At 35.9% G+C, this 19,653-nt stretch overlaps 1 protein-coding gene across 1 annotated transcript in view; it reads right to left on the reverse strand.

The window, feature by feature from the left end:
* Positions 1-451: 451 nt before the first annotated feature.
* Positions 452-19,653, reverse strand: part of LOC106950097 (low-density lipoprotein receptor-related protein 1B-like) — a gene marked incomplete at its 3' end in the record, with an annotated part of 140,712 nt that continues 121,510 nt past the window's right edge. Inside the window, exons 4-5 of the mRNA XM_015036749.1 lie at positions 1,217-1,336; positions 452-611 (exon numbers count right to left, since the gene is read on the reverse strand). Of these exons, the coding sequence (XP_014892235.1) occupies positions 452-611; positions 1,217-1,336 (280 nt within the window). The remainder of the gene's footprint in view (positions 612-1,216; positions 1,337-19,653) is intronic.

Consider the following 19,653-nt stretch of genomic DNA (forward strand, 5'->3'; position numbering starts at 1 on the left):
TATTTCCAACCTATGTGTGCACCTTAACAATGAAAAAAAAAAAAAGCTAGATGTAAAACTGTACTACCAAATTAATTAGGCTGATTAACTTGCAGGTGACAGATTACCTGAACACAGCATCCTTCTTGAGCACCTAATTTCAACAATTAGCAGGTTGCTTTACTTGTGGGGACACATTCACTGCTGAGCCGCCAACAGCTATTAGCATAAATCAGTTATTGTCTCCCAACAAATAATGCAGACGGCACCCTCTTAAAACTCTTGTGTTCATTAATTTTATCATTACACCAGCCTCAACAGATCTACTCGTTCCCGTGCGGGTGATGGATGTGGTCACTGCTAAACCACATTCATCTTGCCCCGCCGTTTCTCGTACAGATCGAAGCCTTGATAAGCTGGAATTCCAGCCTGTTTATTAATAGAAGTGAAACATATGTGCTATGCAGATTACATTGTCTCAAGTATGCAAGTGTGCTGCTCACCTTGTTTGGCTCTGCAAGATATCCTGTCAGGCTGCAGGATGTATCCTTCTGTGCAGCTGCATCTGTATGACCCGTAGGTGTTCGTGCAGGTTTGGCTGCATGCACCATACATGGCACATTCATCATGATCTTATGGAAAAAAAGGAAGAGAGTCATTTGTAACAAATTAGGTGTTCTCAAACATGACCCAAATACATAAAGTAATGCTAATGTGGCTTCAGTCTGGCACCTAAGGTATAATTACTTCTGTTACCAATAAGCCATCTTTGGAGTCGTAATACCCATTGAACTACTCTTTAGTACATCTTTTCCAACTGGATAAAATTCAGGAAGTTCAGCTACTTTGGTACACTTCCTCCATCAGCATAATCATGCCACTATAATTTATATCTTCAGCATGAGTTATGTGCAAAGTCACCTCTTCGTGTAGCCTCTGACATATGTGAAGAGCATTTAAAGAGAAACAAATGCATAGACAAGCTGTATGCCGTATAAATATGTGCATGAATGTGTATGTGGTTTGGTGTGGAAACGTTGCGTGCAAGCGGCTCTCCCTGCAGACAGTTGGCTCTCACGTAGTCTGCAACTCCTACTTATTCATATGAAAGAAATCTGGATGAGGGAAAAGGGAAGGAATGTTGTTGGCAGATTGGATTTGGGGTATGGTTGGGTTCTGGGTTTAGTGGAGAGGGTTCCATGGTGTGAAGGGCCCCATCGGCTATAGAGATTCTTACCTCTGCAGCTTGTTCCATCCTCACCGACCTCAAAGCCGTCGGCACAGAAACAGAAGGTGCCGTTTCTCGTCATGACACAGCCGTAGCGGCACCGGAGCTCGTGGCAGGCTGACAGAAGCTCTACAATTGAAAAGAGATGGAGTTAGGAAAATTACTTTTCTGCTTTACAAAAATATGCCTGGTTTCCCTCTTTCCCTCCTAAATACTTCAGTCTCATTTAGCAAAAAAACAACAACAAAAAAGCCAAGCTCATTAAGTTCATTTATTGAAAAAGAAGTGAGCAAAAGACAAATTGTGTTTATTTCTGTTAATTTTGAAGATTATGTCCTGCAGCTAATAAAACCAAAAATTTGGTTATTTAGACAAAATTACACAGGACAAAAAAGTTTGTCTTTTTTTATACAGAAAATCTGTGGTAAAGTGTTGGTCACCACAATCACATGGAAACCTGCTCACAGACAGTAACTGACACAATATGCAAAGAGAGTAAGACATAAAATATAAAGAAGCTGGTTGCTGTTTTCAACCATGTTGGAGAAATGAGAACAGGGCAAAGGTGGGGTAGAAAAGGGTCAGAAGCCATGACAATGTCCTCTGCAAGAAGAAAATTGTGAAGCAAAACCCATTTAAATGTTTAGGGCTAAATCAGAAGCCGTGGCCTTAGCCTGGAATCAGTGCTTTATTAATATATCTGTTATATTCCTCACGTTCAGCCACTCTTAAACCAGTGATATTCTGATTTGTCGAGATGGCTCCGTAACTACAAGAAAATTAAATTGCAGAGTATTAATATTTTTCATGCAAATGTCAAGTATGGAATCAATACAGTTAGAAAATGCATAACAACGGAAAGAAATGTCATCCCCATTAAATGTTCAACAGTCAGTGGAAAAAAGTTTCAATAATCCCAAAGTGCAGGCTTTATAACTTATATTAATATGTCAGTCAGCTGTCTAGGTCGTCTAAGCAGCACAATTAAAACTTTTTTACCAACATTGCATTGTCAAATCTTCATCTGACAGACTGAATGATGGTGTAATACTCCATAGGAATTACCAACATTTCATTTTAGGTGTATTTTCAGAATACTGTAATTCGGGGGGATATTGTTCTGCAAACACAAGAACATCTAATTGTGGAATGAAGAATATGTCGTAGAACAAATCAATACGTGGAACAAAAGAGCAAATTAGTCTCAAAACAATGCTTTAACTACACAAAGGCGGCTGAACTTTCATTAATGTCATCATCCAGCTCAGTGGAGACAGCTGCATATCAATTTTTCCATGATCTTTCCAGTTGCTCTATCTAAAGAAATTAATGAAATGTCACAGCGGTAGATCAATGTATTTCATGACAGGCTGCGGTTACACTCAAAGTGATACAAGAAAAAGGCAATCACAAGTCTAGTCATTATTATACAGTGGATCATTTTTTTTCATTCAATTTTATTCTTAGCAGTTGAATTGTGTGCTGCTAGTTATTAATTGTCACCGTTTTCATTATAGGCTACAATATGTTTTGACTAACTACTACATGAAGATGAATGATGTGTTGCTTGGAGTAGGCTGATTAATTCTAGTATATACAGAAACCAATTTGAAGACTTGGAAATATTAAAACCAGTTTAACAGTCTCCAATGAAATGGTGACCTGTATGAAAACATCTAAATGATAGGTTGTTATAGAGACTGTTCTCTCCAAGAGATTTGTCTACCTCACTTAAATACTTGGTGTGCATGGTAGTTAATTCAGTTAAAGTTGGCTTTAACATTAATGCCATTTTAAAACATGGTACAAGACTCAATATTTAGAGCACAAGGACGAGACTAGAAGACAGCTTGACAATATTGTGAAGGAAAAAAAAAACAAAAAATTCTTACTATTCTGTTTTCACCAATAGAGTAAAAGTTTTATGAATAAGACTATGTTTCAAAGAATCGGCAATAACTGCAGAATAATCCCATGCAAGTTTGAGTGTTTCAGGGTCAGAATACTTTTCAATCCAAAGGAGCTTTTGACCTTGCTGTTAAAAAAAATATTTTATTTTATTTTTTTCTCAGGCCCCAAAAACCATGTGACTGCTTTTATGGTAGAATGAAAAATGGTATTATTTCAAAGACAGAAAGTTTTAGAAAAAGAGAATTTAAGTATATTTTTGAATTTAAAATGTAGGTGGAAAAGAAGCAAAGAGTTTGTGAACTAATGACAAAAATATTCCTTGTACCCGTAGGGCCATCTTGTTTTGTTGTGTTTATAACTGATAAATGGCTTGTGGTTTGTATATTTGTCAAATTCTAATGTGTTCCAATTGCCTAAAATTAATTGAAAAAAAAAACCCCTCTACATTTGAATTTCTTTTTTTCCCTCATAGGTACAAGGTTTATTAAATATAAAACTAACACAGCAAAACACTGTTCAGTGTGGAACAATTAAGTTTAGGTTGGATCAGTTAAAGTATTTTAAAATGTTAATCAAAGTTCAGTTCAGACACATTGGAATCATGAAAATGGCCAGTATTTTTGTGAGGACAGAAAACTCCTAATAAAGTCCCAAATTTACTGTTGTTAGTGACTAACAGTCATTTTCAAAGGGCTTCACAATCAGTGATGTCTTGTCATTTTTCTAGTCAGTAAAATCCAAAATTCTCCCACAAAAACAGCAAATGGTACAAGCTTCTTCATCCTGATGTGGGGCATCCTCTTTAGTCAATGCTGCCAACACAAGACAACAACTCAAGACAATTTTTTCTTAATAAAAAAAGAAAAAGAAAAAATCAATTCATAGCCATTATAGCATATAAAGCTAAAAGACATCACACACTGACAGTATCTAGATGGCAAAATAATTACTTTAATTTGGCAAAAATATTGTGATGTAGCAAGGATATACGTAAAGTAATGAATTAATAATTAAAAGTTTCCAGACTTTAAACAATAAAGTAGAAATGCAAAGCAATGCTTCAGTTATATTTATTTTATTGGTAACAATAATTCAGACACCAGTAATATTGTGGAAAACAATTTTTGCCCTACTAAATAAAATGTACACACATTAAAGGTCTGATTTCTTTTTTTTTTTTTTTCCGCATTACTGAGTGTGAGATTGTGCTATTGCTATAAACAAAGTCTTTCTGCACACCTTCTCCACGTAGTCAAATGAATGCAGAGGTAACTGTTGTGAAACAATATCAGTCTCAGAGTGAAATGCTTTTAAGATGGCTTGGAAGGAACAGCAGGGGGCAAAGCTCTGTGTACTTTGACTGTTGTGCTGTCAGAGAGGTTTTGATGGACAAAGAGTTGTGTGTGAAATGACAGGGCTTTCATTTCTGGTACAAATGTGTCTTCTGTATGACAGAGAGTAAGAAAACACCAAAAAACTAAAATGTAAATGCCCAGTAACCTTTCAACTACAATGGCTGGAGAGGCTGCTTTGACATTTATGTATTAATACGTCTCCTCTGCTCCTGTGTTGAAAAGATGATTTTAGTCGAAAATACCTGAAGCTTGATGTACTTGAAAGAGAACGTTGAGAAAAAATATTCCTAAACGATATACTGCTGGTGCTTTGCACATACAGGATATGCTGCATTAATCATGTCATGGCTCTTCTAAATGAATAAGTACCTTCAAAGAGCACAACCACCCAATGAAAAACGTATGTTTTGAATTAATTTGTTTTAAACAATGTTTACAATTTAACACAGTAATCTTAAGTTGTTTTAGGATTGTGTAAAGATAATTCCTGATTAAGGCAACAGAAAAATCCACAGTTCAAGGAGAAATTGTTTAATCTATTGAAATATATTTATATTAAATTCCTGATCAGGCTACATGAATATTATGTCAGTGCAAATAAGAGTACCCTGGTTTTCTTTTCCTCTTTTGTAGATATTAAAGCACCACTATTTGAACTGTTTATTCACATGAATAATGGAAGATTTTGAGTCACAGCTCTGCATGTTGCCTCAATTGAACATAAGTAAAAATAGAAACACGTTTACAGCTATGGTATTCCTGCTGTGCTATCAGTAGCGTGCAAACAAGCCTTCAAACAGTTTTCAAAAGGTCTCAGATTTATTAGTTGTTAAGTACCAGTTCATGTTTTAAACCCTAATGGTTATGGTTGTGCAGTCTGGGGCTTCATTTTTTTCCAGAAAGATAAAAGTACACTCAGCCTCAAATTGAACTAAAATTAAATATTTTTGACTTGGTGAACAGACGACCAGGATTGGAAGCCACATTTTAATTTTGAGTTTTAGTCATTTTGATTCCTACTGTGCTAAGTGATTCTTGAGTCATTATTTTAAATTGATCATTTTTTAATGGTAATTGAAGTCAACCTGTATTTTAAGAAAAAGAAACATGCAGGCTTCACACAGAACGGGTTACAAATTAAGTCAAACACCTCAGGAGCAGCAGTGTCTTTGATTAAACTAACAATTCAAACCAGGAACAAAATAAATAAATAAATAAATAAAAATGAAACAGGAAGTATGATCACAGCTTAATAAAGAAAAGCAAAAATGAATAAAAGCAATTTGTTTTTTCACCTGTTAATATTTCTGTGAGAATCTAAATAGACCTAAGATACTGATTATATGTTAAAAAATGAGAAAGACAGAATTTTCTAAGCTCATCACCAAAGGTAAATTAACAAAGTACCAGTTGAAACATCCAGAAGACCAGCTTTTAGAAGACGTAAAACCAATGAAGATATTTCCATTGATTACCAGGAAAGACGATTTTCAGCATACCGTTCTTAAAATGAAATCCAAATAAAAACAGGGAAAATATATGTTAAAAAATGTCTCTCCTTGTACACCGACCATGAACATCTTTGGCAAATACAAATAAGTTTTAGTCTAAATCTTACAAAGATATGAAGAATTTGGGTTAATTATGGGCTGGTATTTGAAAAGATAAATGGGCCCATTTCATCTGAACCTGAATGCTATAGTTTCTTTGGTTTTCTGGTAAAAAAAAATAAATTAATAGGGGATTAGTCCTGGCATTAGTTGGAGTAGATTTTAAATGAAAAAACTCCCAGTCTTGCTTAACTATGGTCTTAATTACTTACTCAGAGCCATAAATTATGCTCTAAATTACTCCAATTTATAAACCAAATTACAAAATGCCAGCAGAAAAAATATTTTCTTTTCAGTTGGTACATGATTAACTGATCACAAGCATAAGCACCCTACAGTATGTTTAGTCTTGGTCAAAGTGGGTTTATCTCTGTCATCAACATTTAAATCTGAACACAGTTAAACTCCATCTGTCATGGGGTGTGGGAGGTGGTGGTGAGGATGAACGCTGAGACCCAGACGATGATGATGAAGATGATTTAATAAAGAGAGCTCAAGCACAGTCCAACACAGGCGGCACGGCAGAGAGTTAGCACACAGCTAATTACCGGTAGCAACTGAAAAACTGAGGACTGAATAAGAGAGCTAAACCAACACAGGACTTTACAGTTCAACTGTGATGGCAGGCAGACAAACGACATTCGACGTACGACAAGGATCCGACAAGAGACAAAGACAACAGGTGGGACTAAATACACAGGGAGGGTAATCAAGGAATGAGACACACCTGGGATCAATCAACGGGGAAGACGCAGAAACCACAGAGAATCAGGACAGAAACTGAACACAGAAAAACCTTAAAATAAATACACAGAAACACGGATCATGACACCATCTTCTTCAGCTGCAGCCAGCTAAGCATAGAAAATGGATAAACATGGATGAGCTTTGAGCAGGGCTGTGCTGCAGACTTCTTTTCTGTCAATTTTTAGAATGACACACACACAAAAAAACTACCCTGAGAAAACCTAAGTATTTTTTAAAATTATTTATGGTAAACCCCCCTCCCCACCCTACTTTTAATTATTATATTGGTACATTGAAATACCTTAGCATAATGTGTATATTATCCATCCCTGGTTTATATTGGTTCACTGTGAGCCCATCCTGGGCTTGCATATTCACATTTCTCAGATCTCAGACTAACCTGTTATGAATGCGTTTTAACTCTAGAAGGAACCTGGAAATCGTGTAGAACAAACTCCCACCCAGGGTTACAGAGCAGACCCATTTCACTAATGTGGCCACAGTGGAATGAACATCCATCTCAATAATAAAAGCATGTGACTGGTAATAATACTTTGTAAACGCAGGTAATCTGTTTTGAAGTTTTCAGTGCCTGACAGGCGGGTCAAAGGCTGACGCTTTATCCACTTATACCAGTGTACCTATTGTCAAAGTTGTGTGTGGACCCTGAGTGACCTTTGCATTGCTATTCATCGTGAGGTATAGAGTAGCAAGCATACTTCCCTGTTGTGAAGCAGTAATCAAATGTCTACATGCTGGGCTAAAGATATTCAAAGCTAATCCTTGTATCTGCTCAGAGACGCCAGATGATGAGCTTTTCCTCTTGGCAAACAGAGGGCTGAGGGGATTGTATATCTGGAACTGAGCCCGCTTTTCACATATCTAAGCTACCTCTGCATGTATGAGTCAGTTGTAAAGTGCTTGTTGTATCCCTGCCACTGTAATCTAGAAATAAACAATATGTGTGAGACAGTAAGCATTAAGTTATTTAAGAAAACTTTTTTGTTTTTCGAAAGGTCAAAGGATATATAACAAACTCCTTTTTTTTTTAATAAGGCAATATCAATATCTTTTACAGATCACAACTTGGTCTATTGTTAATGGTCTAATAGTAGACCATTCATTTTATGGTCTACTATAAAATTAATGCAGAGGAAACATTTGTTCATTATACTTTAATTTAGTTAGTGACTTATGACTTTCTGTTTACTGTAGAAAATAAGGTGGCATGAGATTGTGCACTTTATAGTCTTATTGCCTTTAAGTGTATTAAGTAGAACGGTTAGAAAGTTAAAGAAAAACATGTTTTTAGGAGGTCCCATGGAAGGACCTACACGGTCCAAACTTCAAAGATAGTAATTGTAATTAAGAAAAGACCAAAGGTGCAATATGTGGCAAGTATTAAGTGTCATGTTAAAATGAAGGTTTGTAAGATAACATACTTTAGAATCTATAGAGGGAGTATGTTTAGAATTATTTGGATCTAAAACCAATAAGATATATCTTAAAATACACCAAAAATACCATATAAAAATAAACATAAACAATAAACACAAACACAGACTACAAATAGTCTGAGTTTTAATTCTGTAAAAGTCAGGCTCCACATTGTAGGTGTAACAGATTTTACTTCTTATTCCTTAAAATGAACTCTTGCAAAATTGCACTGCAAAATCTATCTAGCCTTGGTGTTCTCTGTATCAAATAATAACAAACTAGGGCCACAGAAATTAGTAAAATTAGTGAAATGACTATGACTCTCCATCACCATTTTGTCATGTTTCTACTATGTGTTAAAACTGCCTGCCACAAAACAACACGTTTCTCCTCCACTGACTAAATGGTGTTAAGAAGTCATGTTCATGCGACATTTCTGTCAGTCCAGCTTTTGTTATTTTTGAAAAGAAAGGCCTCCCCAGGTGGTGGTATGACAACACCACATATTCTGTAAGAGTAAAACATTCTTTTAAAAGCATTATTCAGGAGTAAGTAGAGGTTTTCCTCCTGCAATGGCTTGAGGATGCTGCTTTCGGTGCCGCGGTGGAGTAGTGCCAGTCAGATGTTTGTAAATGCCAATGTACCAACTTTTGCTGCTGTGCTTCAAAACACTATGTACAGATGTATGTGTAGGTTAACAGACTTTGTAAACAGCAGGACTCACACTTTGACCATTCCTGTTCAAAGCTCAGTGAGGTCCTTCTCTAGTTTATGGAACTAAAATTAGTTTATATGGCAGTGGATGATTATTTTATTTTTATTGTTCTTGTTTGTCTGTTTCTTGCTTTTTATATGGACCATAATTGTGTCTAAATAAATAGGATTGATTTATTGATTACTGTCATTACCTTTTCTGATTTATTTTTATCATCTGCTATGAACAGAGATTTTTGTACCTTTGGGTAACCAAGCCTTTTGTAACAAATTATCCACGATATTTAGAAAGAAAAAAAAGGGGGGGTCTCATGTAGTGTTTTTCTTTGTCCAGCAGTGGAACAGAAGGGAAGTTTCTTTCATTCTTTGCTCTCTTTACAATATTGTGTCTTTCTTAATACTGGACGTTAATTTAAGTTACTAATTCCCCGGCAATATCTCTCTACACATCCTACACTGTGACCAGTAATATGATCCCCAGCTGTTATGACCCGTCTAGGGGTGGCCAGATCATAACATGAAGGATTCATCCTCTTCAGATCCCAACCAGCCAACACACACAAAGTTGAACATTTTATATTGCTATATAGTTTAAAAAGATGTATTTTTGATTGAGATGTTACAACAAGTGGAGCATATGGCTTCGGAGTGAGCTATAATTCCGAAAACAACAAACAAAAGGAAACGATCTGAATATTAACCAACTTGCCTAATTGAAAGTAAATAAACCAAATGACAAAAACTTACCTCCCTAATTAAGAAAAACATGAGATTCCACAAACTATTTTTATTAAAACATATACATATATTGCATGCTGAACTTACAGCCAAAGTTACAGAGAACACCAGTATTCACAATATCCCCCATAAATCTATGTCCATAAGTCTGAATGAATTGTAGTAATATTGCATAAACTGAGAACACAGTTTAAGCTCAAGGTCCCTTAAGTCAACAAACACAAGTCAACCACAGCACTTGCAAAAGCTCCTATTCTTCCTACACCAGAAATCTTCCTCTCTAGACATACATGTGAGATTTTGTACATTAATAACAAAAATTGCATGGGTAACAATGACCCACACCAGTGGAGAATGTACAGCTCAATTCTGTTAAAAGTAAGTTGCAGTAATATTGAAGATTCATGACCTAAATATAGATTTTAGTTTAGATCATAGCTTAAAAGAAAGGACATCATGGCAGCATAGATCACTCACACAGCATAAAACTCTCAGATCTTCAACATTCAGGCACACAGATGGCAGAATATAAATTCAGAGAGCTGCTTTGTTCCTTTGCCAGTAATAACAAGAAGTCTCACCATGAACAAGAAAACAGTGCTCCAAGGCTAACAGTCAGATTGCCCCATCTGGCCTAGTTCTAGCTTCCCTTTAGGGATGGCCATGGCCTTTGTCTTTGAAAAGCCTTACTCCATAGCTTCCCTCCACAGTCAAGGTCTATATTTCACGTGGGACCAAATTCAGATGCAAGCCAAACACAGAAGGTACACCAAATGCCAGTTCAAAGAATCTTTGTTATGTTTTTAAGCATAAGTAAAGAGTTGAACCAATTTCCAGGTCTGTAGCTGGAGTTGATATTATACTGGCTGGCATGATTGACAGGTTTCATTCCACAGCAGTGAAAATGGGGCAAATAATCTCTTGAGTTTGAACTTTCAGAAAGTCTGCACAGAGAAAAAAGTGTCTGCGCGATGATTGCAGTGACACAGTTTATTGACAGGCATTTAGAAAGTTATCTAAAAAGCTTGAGCATGTCAGCTTTGACATGACATGATGCCTTCCAGACAGATAGCAGTACAAACCCTAAACTTGAGAGATATAGATATTCATATAAAAAATGCAACTCTGGAGCTCAAACTAGAAGGCAAACATGACAGTAAATGTTGGTAATCCTCCACAGTCCAATTTGATAAGAGATTTAAAACCTGGTGCACAGCCAGGCTTCTGACATGCCCTGAAAAATTGGAAGCAACGTCATGGGTGTGGGTGTCAGAATCTGCCAGCAAACAATGAAATTTTAATTCTACCCACTCCGGAGGAAGAAAATCCCCTGTAATGGGATTTGATGACACAAGATTGTTTCCTCATATTAGAAAGAGTAATGATATGAGTGACAATATCTTGCCAGACTGTGCAATAACAAAGTAAGATGCATGAAATATTGATTGCCAGTGTCTGCTCTTGTTGATATAGCGTGTTGTTGGGTCTGTCTCAAAGTCGATCACAAGCAGTGATACCACAAGGCCTGAAAAGACTCAAACAGCAAAACAGTTTCTGATACAGAGTTAAAAAAAGGGGCGAGATTGTAACAAGAGATACTTTGATAAATTCTGCCAAAACACACAGCAAATCAACAGATTCATCTGTGTGAAATACGGAAACGGCAAACACGCCACTATAGAGAATTGCTACCTCATATGCTTTGGTAAAGTGGCTGCAGCATGGTGACGTAACACAGTAAAGAAGCAGTACACATCGCAGTGTGGCACAGCAGAGAAGAAAACAATCACTTTGACCACTTACGGCAAATGTTCCATCCATTAGAGGAGCAAAAATTTAATAAATATGCTAATATGTTACAGTACAAGGCTGGCTGAGCACTTTTAACCTACCACAAGAAAAAAAAAAAAAACTCTCAGTATTTATTTTAAGCTGTATTCATGGCCAGTCATTTTACAACAGGAGCATCACTTATCACCAGCTCCTTCAAGCAGGAGAAAACTGTTTGTTTGGATCGCTATAATGAAAAGTTAATCAAGTGAGATAATTGACTTGTTCAGAAACAAGGGGGTGGGAATGATGTATCTTCTCCTATCAGCTGCTCCTTTTTGAGGTCTGCACGGCAGATCATTTCCTCCAATCTCACCTTATCCTGAGCATCTTTCTTTTTCACACCAATCCCTTGCATGTCCTCCTTTTACTGCATCCATGAATCTTCTGTGTCGTTTTTTTTTTTACCATCTCCCCTATCAGCTACATTCTCAAAATCTGTTATCCAATATGTCCTATCTCTTCTCTACAGACGAAAAAAAAACCAAAAAAAACATCTCAGGGTCGCCTCTTCAACTTCGTCTAAATGGGACAAAACAGGAGGGATGATGGATAGTTGACCTTATTTCTTTTTCATGAGACAAGTACACAAAACCAGGTATGAATATTTATGAATTACATTGTAAACAGAATGTCGGCTAAGAAAAATTATGGTAAATATTGATAAAAAGAAATAAAATGTGGGTTTATGATAATTAACAAGCAGCAAGTAATGTTGATGTAAAATTTATTTGTGTAGCACATTTAAAACCAGTTGACCAAAGTGCTTCACATTTTATTCCAGCCATCATAACATAGCAAACAGAATACAAAGAAAAAACAAAAACAGAAGTTAATTAAAATCAGAAGAACATGCAACTCACGCTATGTTGAAATCTACTGAAAACAGAGTCGTTTTTAACAATGGGAAGCATAAAAGTCTGTAATGTTGGAAGGCAGATTGTCCCACACTTAAGGAGCCACAGATAATAAATCTCAATCTCTTCTGATCTCCCTCCTAGCTTTGGAACATTAGGCTATAGTAGGTCAGAGAGATAAGGGGGTGCAAGCCCATTTAGGTATTTATAAGTCAGCAAGAGAATTTTAAAATATATTCAATTACACATGGGGAGCTTGTAAAAGGGGGATAAAACCAGTGACCCGTTTTCAAACCCATGGATTGTTGTTAAGAACCGAGCCTCAGCATCCTGAACAAGCTGCAGACAAGAGAGGGAGACCTGACTGACCCCGACATAAAGTGCATTACAATAATCAAGTCAGGTTGTAATAAAGGAACAGAGTATTTTCCCAAGGTCAGGTCTGGTTAGAACAGGCTTAGGTCTAGCTTTCTGCTTTACTGAAACCCCCCCCCCCCCAAACACAGGAAGAGAGCAAGTCATAGAACTAGAGCTAAACCAAATAAGTTTTATCATCAGAAAACATAGAAAAGTTGAATCCATCCAGGTGTTAATATCATCAAGACATTTAACAGAGGATGGATGGAGCAATAACTATTATTACGATTCTGGGGCAGATAAATCTATGAAAATAAAGACCAGGCTTTTCTTTAATAGACCCCAACTGAGGCAGGAATGATAAAAACGAAATTGGACCCCACATGAATGAACACTATTTTCTCTAAGTCTTTAGAAAGTAAAGAACATTTTGGAAATTTGTTTTAAATTCAAACAAGCTGAGCAGTCAAGTCCAAATTATCCCAAGTAATATTACTCAAAGATTTCCTAACAAAAGGTTGCTTTAAAATCATAATTTCAGTTACAGTATTTAGGTAAATTCTCTATCTCAGTCAATCTACCCTATGTTAAACTATAACTTACTGCTATTTACCATAATGTTTAAATTTTACTTCTCAGACCCAGGCTCAAATAAGTAGAATCAAGAAAACACCTGAGAAAAAAACAAAACTATCTGAGAAGTTTAAGTTGCTGAAATATCTTTAAAAAGAAGCATGATCCCACAACCTAAAGAAATTCAAAAGCCGAAGTGAAGTGAAGTAGTCTTTGGAACTCCAGCAAGCCACATGTAGAGCCATTATCCACAATCAGTTAAAAAGCGAAGCCATGGTGAATCATCACAGATGGGGCCGGCCTATCAAAATTACTCAGAGTGCATCTGCAAGTCCTCCAGGACATTACAAAAGAACTAAGACCAACATCTAAAGCTTGACAGACATCACTTTCCTCAGATAAGGTCAGAGTGCATCATTCAACAATTAGAATGAGAATGGATGAAAATGGCATCCACAGAAGATTTCTGAGGCAAAAACCAAAAATAGAATGCCAGAATCCAAAGCAAACCAGTAAATCCCCCTGATACAATGGTTTTATAGAGATATAGCCAAAGTCAGAGATGCTTGTGTTCAGATGTGAAAAAGCTCCCAATGTGGCTGAATTAAACCAAGTCCATTAGAAGGAGACAGCAAAAATTTCTCCACAGCAATGTAAAAGACTCTTTGTAAGTAACTGCAAATACTTCACGGCAGTTATAAAAGCAAAGGCTAGCATGACGAGTAGGTTTAGGAGGCATTTACTTTTTTCACTTATGCAAATCTTACATTTATTTACCAGAATCAAGGCTTGATGAAGGGAAAAACTTGTAAGTTTTGAACTCTTTGAGGTGTTATTCAGTTTTCATATTTAAAACATTGCAACACATTCCTCCACCGGGGTGAAAACCTCAAAATCAGAGCCCATAGAGAGGTGCAATGGAATCATACTCTGCAGCAATAACTGTGGCGACTGTAGCTTTACTGTGAGCAGTGAAGTAGGTCCTTCACAAGGAATGTAAAATCCAGCACATACATGATCAGTTTCACAGAACAAGGTATTAGAATATGTCTGTCAGCAGTGGTGGAATGAAGAGTTTACTGTGAAAGAAACCTTTGTTGTCTGAAGGGGTTTCAAAGGCCTTACTTCTCTTAGACTGCAATCTAAATAGAGCATGAAACTACTTTTTATATCCTCATTGACCTGCTCCCTAACTGTATTTTGTCTCCACACTTCACAATCAAGGAATGGGCTAATTCTGCGGGATAAATGTCAAGTACTCATGAGCTATTACCATATCAGCTTGTTAATGATCAATGAGATTTGGGGGTCGTGCTTAGTTTGTTAATGTGTTGCTTAAATGTCAGTTGAAATGAAACATGTTCTGAACTACATCATGTTCTTGACACTGTTTTCATGTGCATTGCACTCTTATTCGGAGATTATGCATTCCCCACATGCTTGGTTGATACAGAAAGCGTAAAGGTCTTCATAAATTTCCTTCAGTTCAGAAACATGAGCTACTTGAACTGTACCTACATGCATGTTTGGGAATTTTTATTATTGTGCTACCGGTGAAAATTCTGCATTTTTATGACTATTTGCTCAGAAGTGAAGCTAAGAGCTGAAAATAAAGTGTAAGGTAATTTCTTACCTGGAAATATTTTAGAGAAATATCTGTGAAATTGGATTTCAGTGTTCTTTTATAAGAAAAATACATTGATAAAAGACTAATTTTAAACAGACTTTAGCATTAGCGATTAGCATGATGTGTTTTCCTTAGAGAAAGGCAGTCTTCCCCTTAACTCAGATTTTAAAAATCCAGCAATCCAACATTCCCATTTCCAAATTTTTACACAGCAGTTGTAGGATTTATTTTTTTTTTTGGTAAAAGACCAAGACCCATTTATCTTTCCAGCACCAGACTCACACTTCTGTATTGGTAGTATTTACCCAGAATGCCCTGTGTTATAGTTTGCTTTCTGCTTTTGGAGTGGTCTCTGGTCCACTTGAGTCCACATATGCATTCAAACTGAGTCGGAATTCACTTCAACTGAACAAAGACCTAGGTTTTTTTCAGACCAGAGTTTGCCATTTTGGTTAGCATCAGCATTTGATTGACCATTCACACCTCCCTCAGCAAATCAGACTCAGACAAATACACTACACTTCAATTAAGGTTATTCACACCAAACAGGGCTGGTGTGAATGCACCCTAAATTTACTAAGTTTTGGAAACTTTGATAAAGTTTTATTATTTAACATTGATGTATAAATGTCTGTACAATCCAGCCCCTTCTGTTCTCAGTGAACTTGTAGTTCCACTCAGAGCGGTGGGCTCTGCCACACGAGGAGTCTCCAGTGGAAACATCAAAGTGCCTCTGAGACAGACATCATCTGGACAGTCTGCTTTTTCAGTTCTTTGCTCTTAGCTGTGGAACTCCTGGTTCCACAGCAACTGGATTCAGAGTGGGCACATTTATATGAAATTAAAAGTGTTAAAAAAAACCAAAGAAAAGTCACAATTAATTAATTAATCACAATTAATTAATCACAATTAATCTACCATGCTATGTTGCTTTTTGTTATTTTGCATTTAATTTTGAATTTAACAATTGTTTACTTAAAGGCCCTCCATTAAGGGATGAGCATGGACAAAGCACAAAGCTATTGGCATGGCAACCACGGTGCAGGGCAAGCAATTGGGATGAATTGTGTGTGACGAAATGAACACAAAATTTTTGGTCTCATGGTGTGTTTAGTGAATAACTATACTGTAATAAATGAAAATATAACAGATTTTAGTGATATGACTTTACTAGTTTTAATCATCTCAAAACCAATCTTCCAGATAAACACAAGAGGATATAACTATTAGGCTGTGGACAAATCTGTTAGCAGCACATGATTTCAGGAGAATAAGGATGTTTTTACTGGAGGAATCCAAAGCATATTATGTAGAAAATTGAAACCAAGATAGCCTTAAAGATAAAATTCAGAAATATTCCAGCTGAGCTGTGACAAGATCAGTGTAACAGTACATACTGTTGCAGCAAATACATGCATCCCAGACTACAGCAGGCTTCTTGACATTTGTGACAGACATGATTTCATCTATAACCTCCACCAATAATTGCACACTAAATATGTCCTTAGCACAACACAAAACAGTACTAAAATGCAACAAGCACAATAAAAAAGTCAAGACTATGAGGAAAAAACTGTGAAGGAAAAGAAATTAAAACCATAAATCCAGCAATTGGACAGCTATTGTCTGTTGTGTGTGTGGTATTGGACATGCGCTATTGGATGCATTCTGAGATTGTTTTTTTCATTTATTCAAATGTTTTGTCAAAAAAAACCTGTAACTTGTATTTTACTTATATTTGATCCCTATTTTATTGACTTTATATTTAATTTTAATGCACTTTGCTCAACGGTTTTATTTTTCAAGGTGCAATTGGGAGACCTCAACACCAGAACTGGTAACTAAGTGTATATTCACAGTCTAATTAGGAAAAACAAATATTTCAGTACATATTTTTAATGAAAGTAAAAATGAATAGTACGATATGCATCGTACTATGCTGCATATTTGTCTGTAATTTATTGAAATGTCCATGAAAGTTGATAGAAATAATAATAAAAAAAAATCTAAGCTTACAAAAAAGATATGTAGCAACGTTTCCTTGCCAGAATGTGTTTGTATCCTGGAATGTTCTGTTCTGTTGGGCACATGGAGAAAAAAATTGGATACAAGAAAAAATCTGATCTAGCTGTAAAAAAAAACCCAGGTTGTAATTATTTGAAATGTCCTTTATTTGAGTCATAAAACCTAATGAAGGACATTATGGGGAAGGGAATTACTGGGATAAAAATGTTAAATAGATTACATTTCAGTCAGTAATTGGCACTGCTCTTAACTACTGTGCTTTTTTTTTAAACTTGTAAATGAAAACTTGAATAACCTTCACAATTTCAATGAATTATTTTAAAATTCAAGACAAAAGATTGAAGAACTATGTGACAGCACAGATCTTTTCATTCAAACCTCAAATCATTTAGTGACACTAATGTGAAAGTGAATTAGTTGTATGCAAGATTTAGATTTGATTACTTAATTAGCGTGGTTTGTTTTGTCAACAATTCCCAAAACTTTAAAACAAGAGAAGAAGGATTTCCTTGTGTTGTGTAAGATGACAGTATAAGTTTCGGATCCGAATAAATTGGATTCGTTTTATTAAAGCGTTGTTCTTTCTCGTGTCATCAAATGTTACTGGAAAATCTTGGAATCAGTTTTCAAAGTTCAGATGTAGGCCAGTTCTCGCCCAGAGCTCGGTTGAGCAAGTGCACTGCATGTGACAGCATTGGAATAACACCGTCATTCTAAACAATGAGTAATCTGTTTCAATAACATTGTTTTTGTTATAAAAATTTGAAATAAATGTGCTTGTTTTCACCTTCAGGGACAGCTCTTGCGATATAACAAGAAGCTTGATAACTGACTAACTTCTATTTATTTAGGACTGACATTTGTCTTCTTCAAATGCAAGAAGCAGAGACTTCAGAGCTCCCACTGCGCAGCCGGTTGCATACGATTAAAAATGAGTCTTCTGAAGGTGAGCAAAAAGAGTTTGATGGTTTTCCATATGGGTACCTTCATTTCAAGGCCTCGTGGGATGCTCAGCATGTATATTCATAAGAGGTGGGCAAAAAAGGGAGGGAAAGTTTTTAAGAGAACCAGCTGGTTGCCTTCGACTTGTCTCTGGTGACCTCAATTTCTCCTGCTTCATTGAGTTTGATGTGTCCACGTCCTAAACTGTAGCTCTTGCTTTGGGAACTTGTGAAGAATCTTAGAATATTACGGTGTGAAATCATAACGAAGAACATGGAGTAAGACATGAAAACTGAACAAAAGGGGTAATAAAATTCTACCATACAAGACTAATGCATTAAGTATTGACACGAACTGAGAAGGGTACATTTTGCAGCCCTCAAACTTTTCTGAGCTGATGACTCATGTCTGCACTGAGGAAGAAATGGAAATATTTCTAAATTAATAAAAAATATATTTTCATTACAACTATAAATCATGTTCTTTACTAATCCAATGAAATTAAAATGATCAGCTGTATGTGTGATGTATCTTAAGACTGAGTTTTACAATATTACACAATATTATTGTGGGCATATACCCAAACCATTTAAACTAAAGTGATAATGTTTCAAGACAGTTCCCTTTGGACTTGGAAACAAGTGGAACTATTGCAAGAAACATGTCCACTTAAAATAAAATAATGTAAAATTGATTATATTCATCCATGATTTGATTCTGACAAAACAATATATCCTTTATTTATTCCCTTTTCCGGATTTCTTGAGAAATTATGATTTGCAAGAGAATTGTGCAAAACAGCAGCATGGGAAATCCTGTATTACTCATTTGTTTTTGTAAGAAATACCTAAAATCAACTCTCGACTCAATAATAGACAAATATTACATTTATTTTCTATACACATGCATTTTTGTCTCATTACCTCTATCAGAAGACCATAGCATAGTTTCATCAAATAGATTTCACAGAAGTTACCTTGTGAACTAGATACTGAATGTTTTCATGATATGGTCTAAAAATAACAAAGAATTTTACCCCTAGTATTTTTTACAATTAAACCTCATTTTAGTAAGATGGTTTTTCTGTATGGAGCCCACAACTACACTCCACCGCTCGCCTCCCACATGTTTCTACACATTGCTGGTAAGCTGACCAAAAAGTGTACAAAAAAAGTTGACCTGTTTGAAGATATTTACAGTGATGGTGTGGAAACGACATATGCAGCATTTGTCTCTTTCATGAAGGCAACACTAACACTTTGAGTGGCATGACTGTTGAGAAGATGACTGCAGGTTGGCTGTCTCAGCTGTTAGATATGCAACACTACATACACCCGTAGGGCAAAAAGTACATTCTCTGCAAGACACACCAGTGATAAACTTAGATACATAATGAAGTACAGAAATATATAATATTGCATATTTCTAACAGTGGAAAGCAATACAGTATCTCTTATTTTTAACAGCAAAAATTATGATTGCTTTCTGTTTTAAATAAAATCATCAGGACAAGTTATGACATAGTAAAAAACTGAAGTATCATGCTGCAGTAAAACACACATAAAACATAATATTTTATGTGTTGACTTATAAAAAACATTTATGTTTTTGGTATATCTACATGAATTCATATCCAATAAAACTTGGACAAAGACTTAAAAAAGCAGTTTATTTTTCTCTTCATCTCTATGTTTTTAAGTGGAAGATGATCGTGAGAGGAATG

This window comes from Poecilia latipinna, unplaced genomic scaffold (assembly GCF_001443285.1).
Source record: "Poecilia latipinna isolate Pla-1442-1.1 unplaced genomic scaffold, P_latipinna-1.0 Scaffold378, whole genome shotgun sequence".
NCBI classification, from domain to species: Eukaryota; Metazoa; Chordata; class Actinopteri; order Cyprinodontiformes; family Poeciliidae; genus Poecilia; species Poecilia latipinna.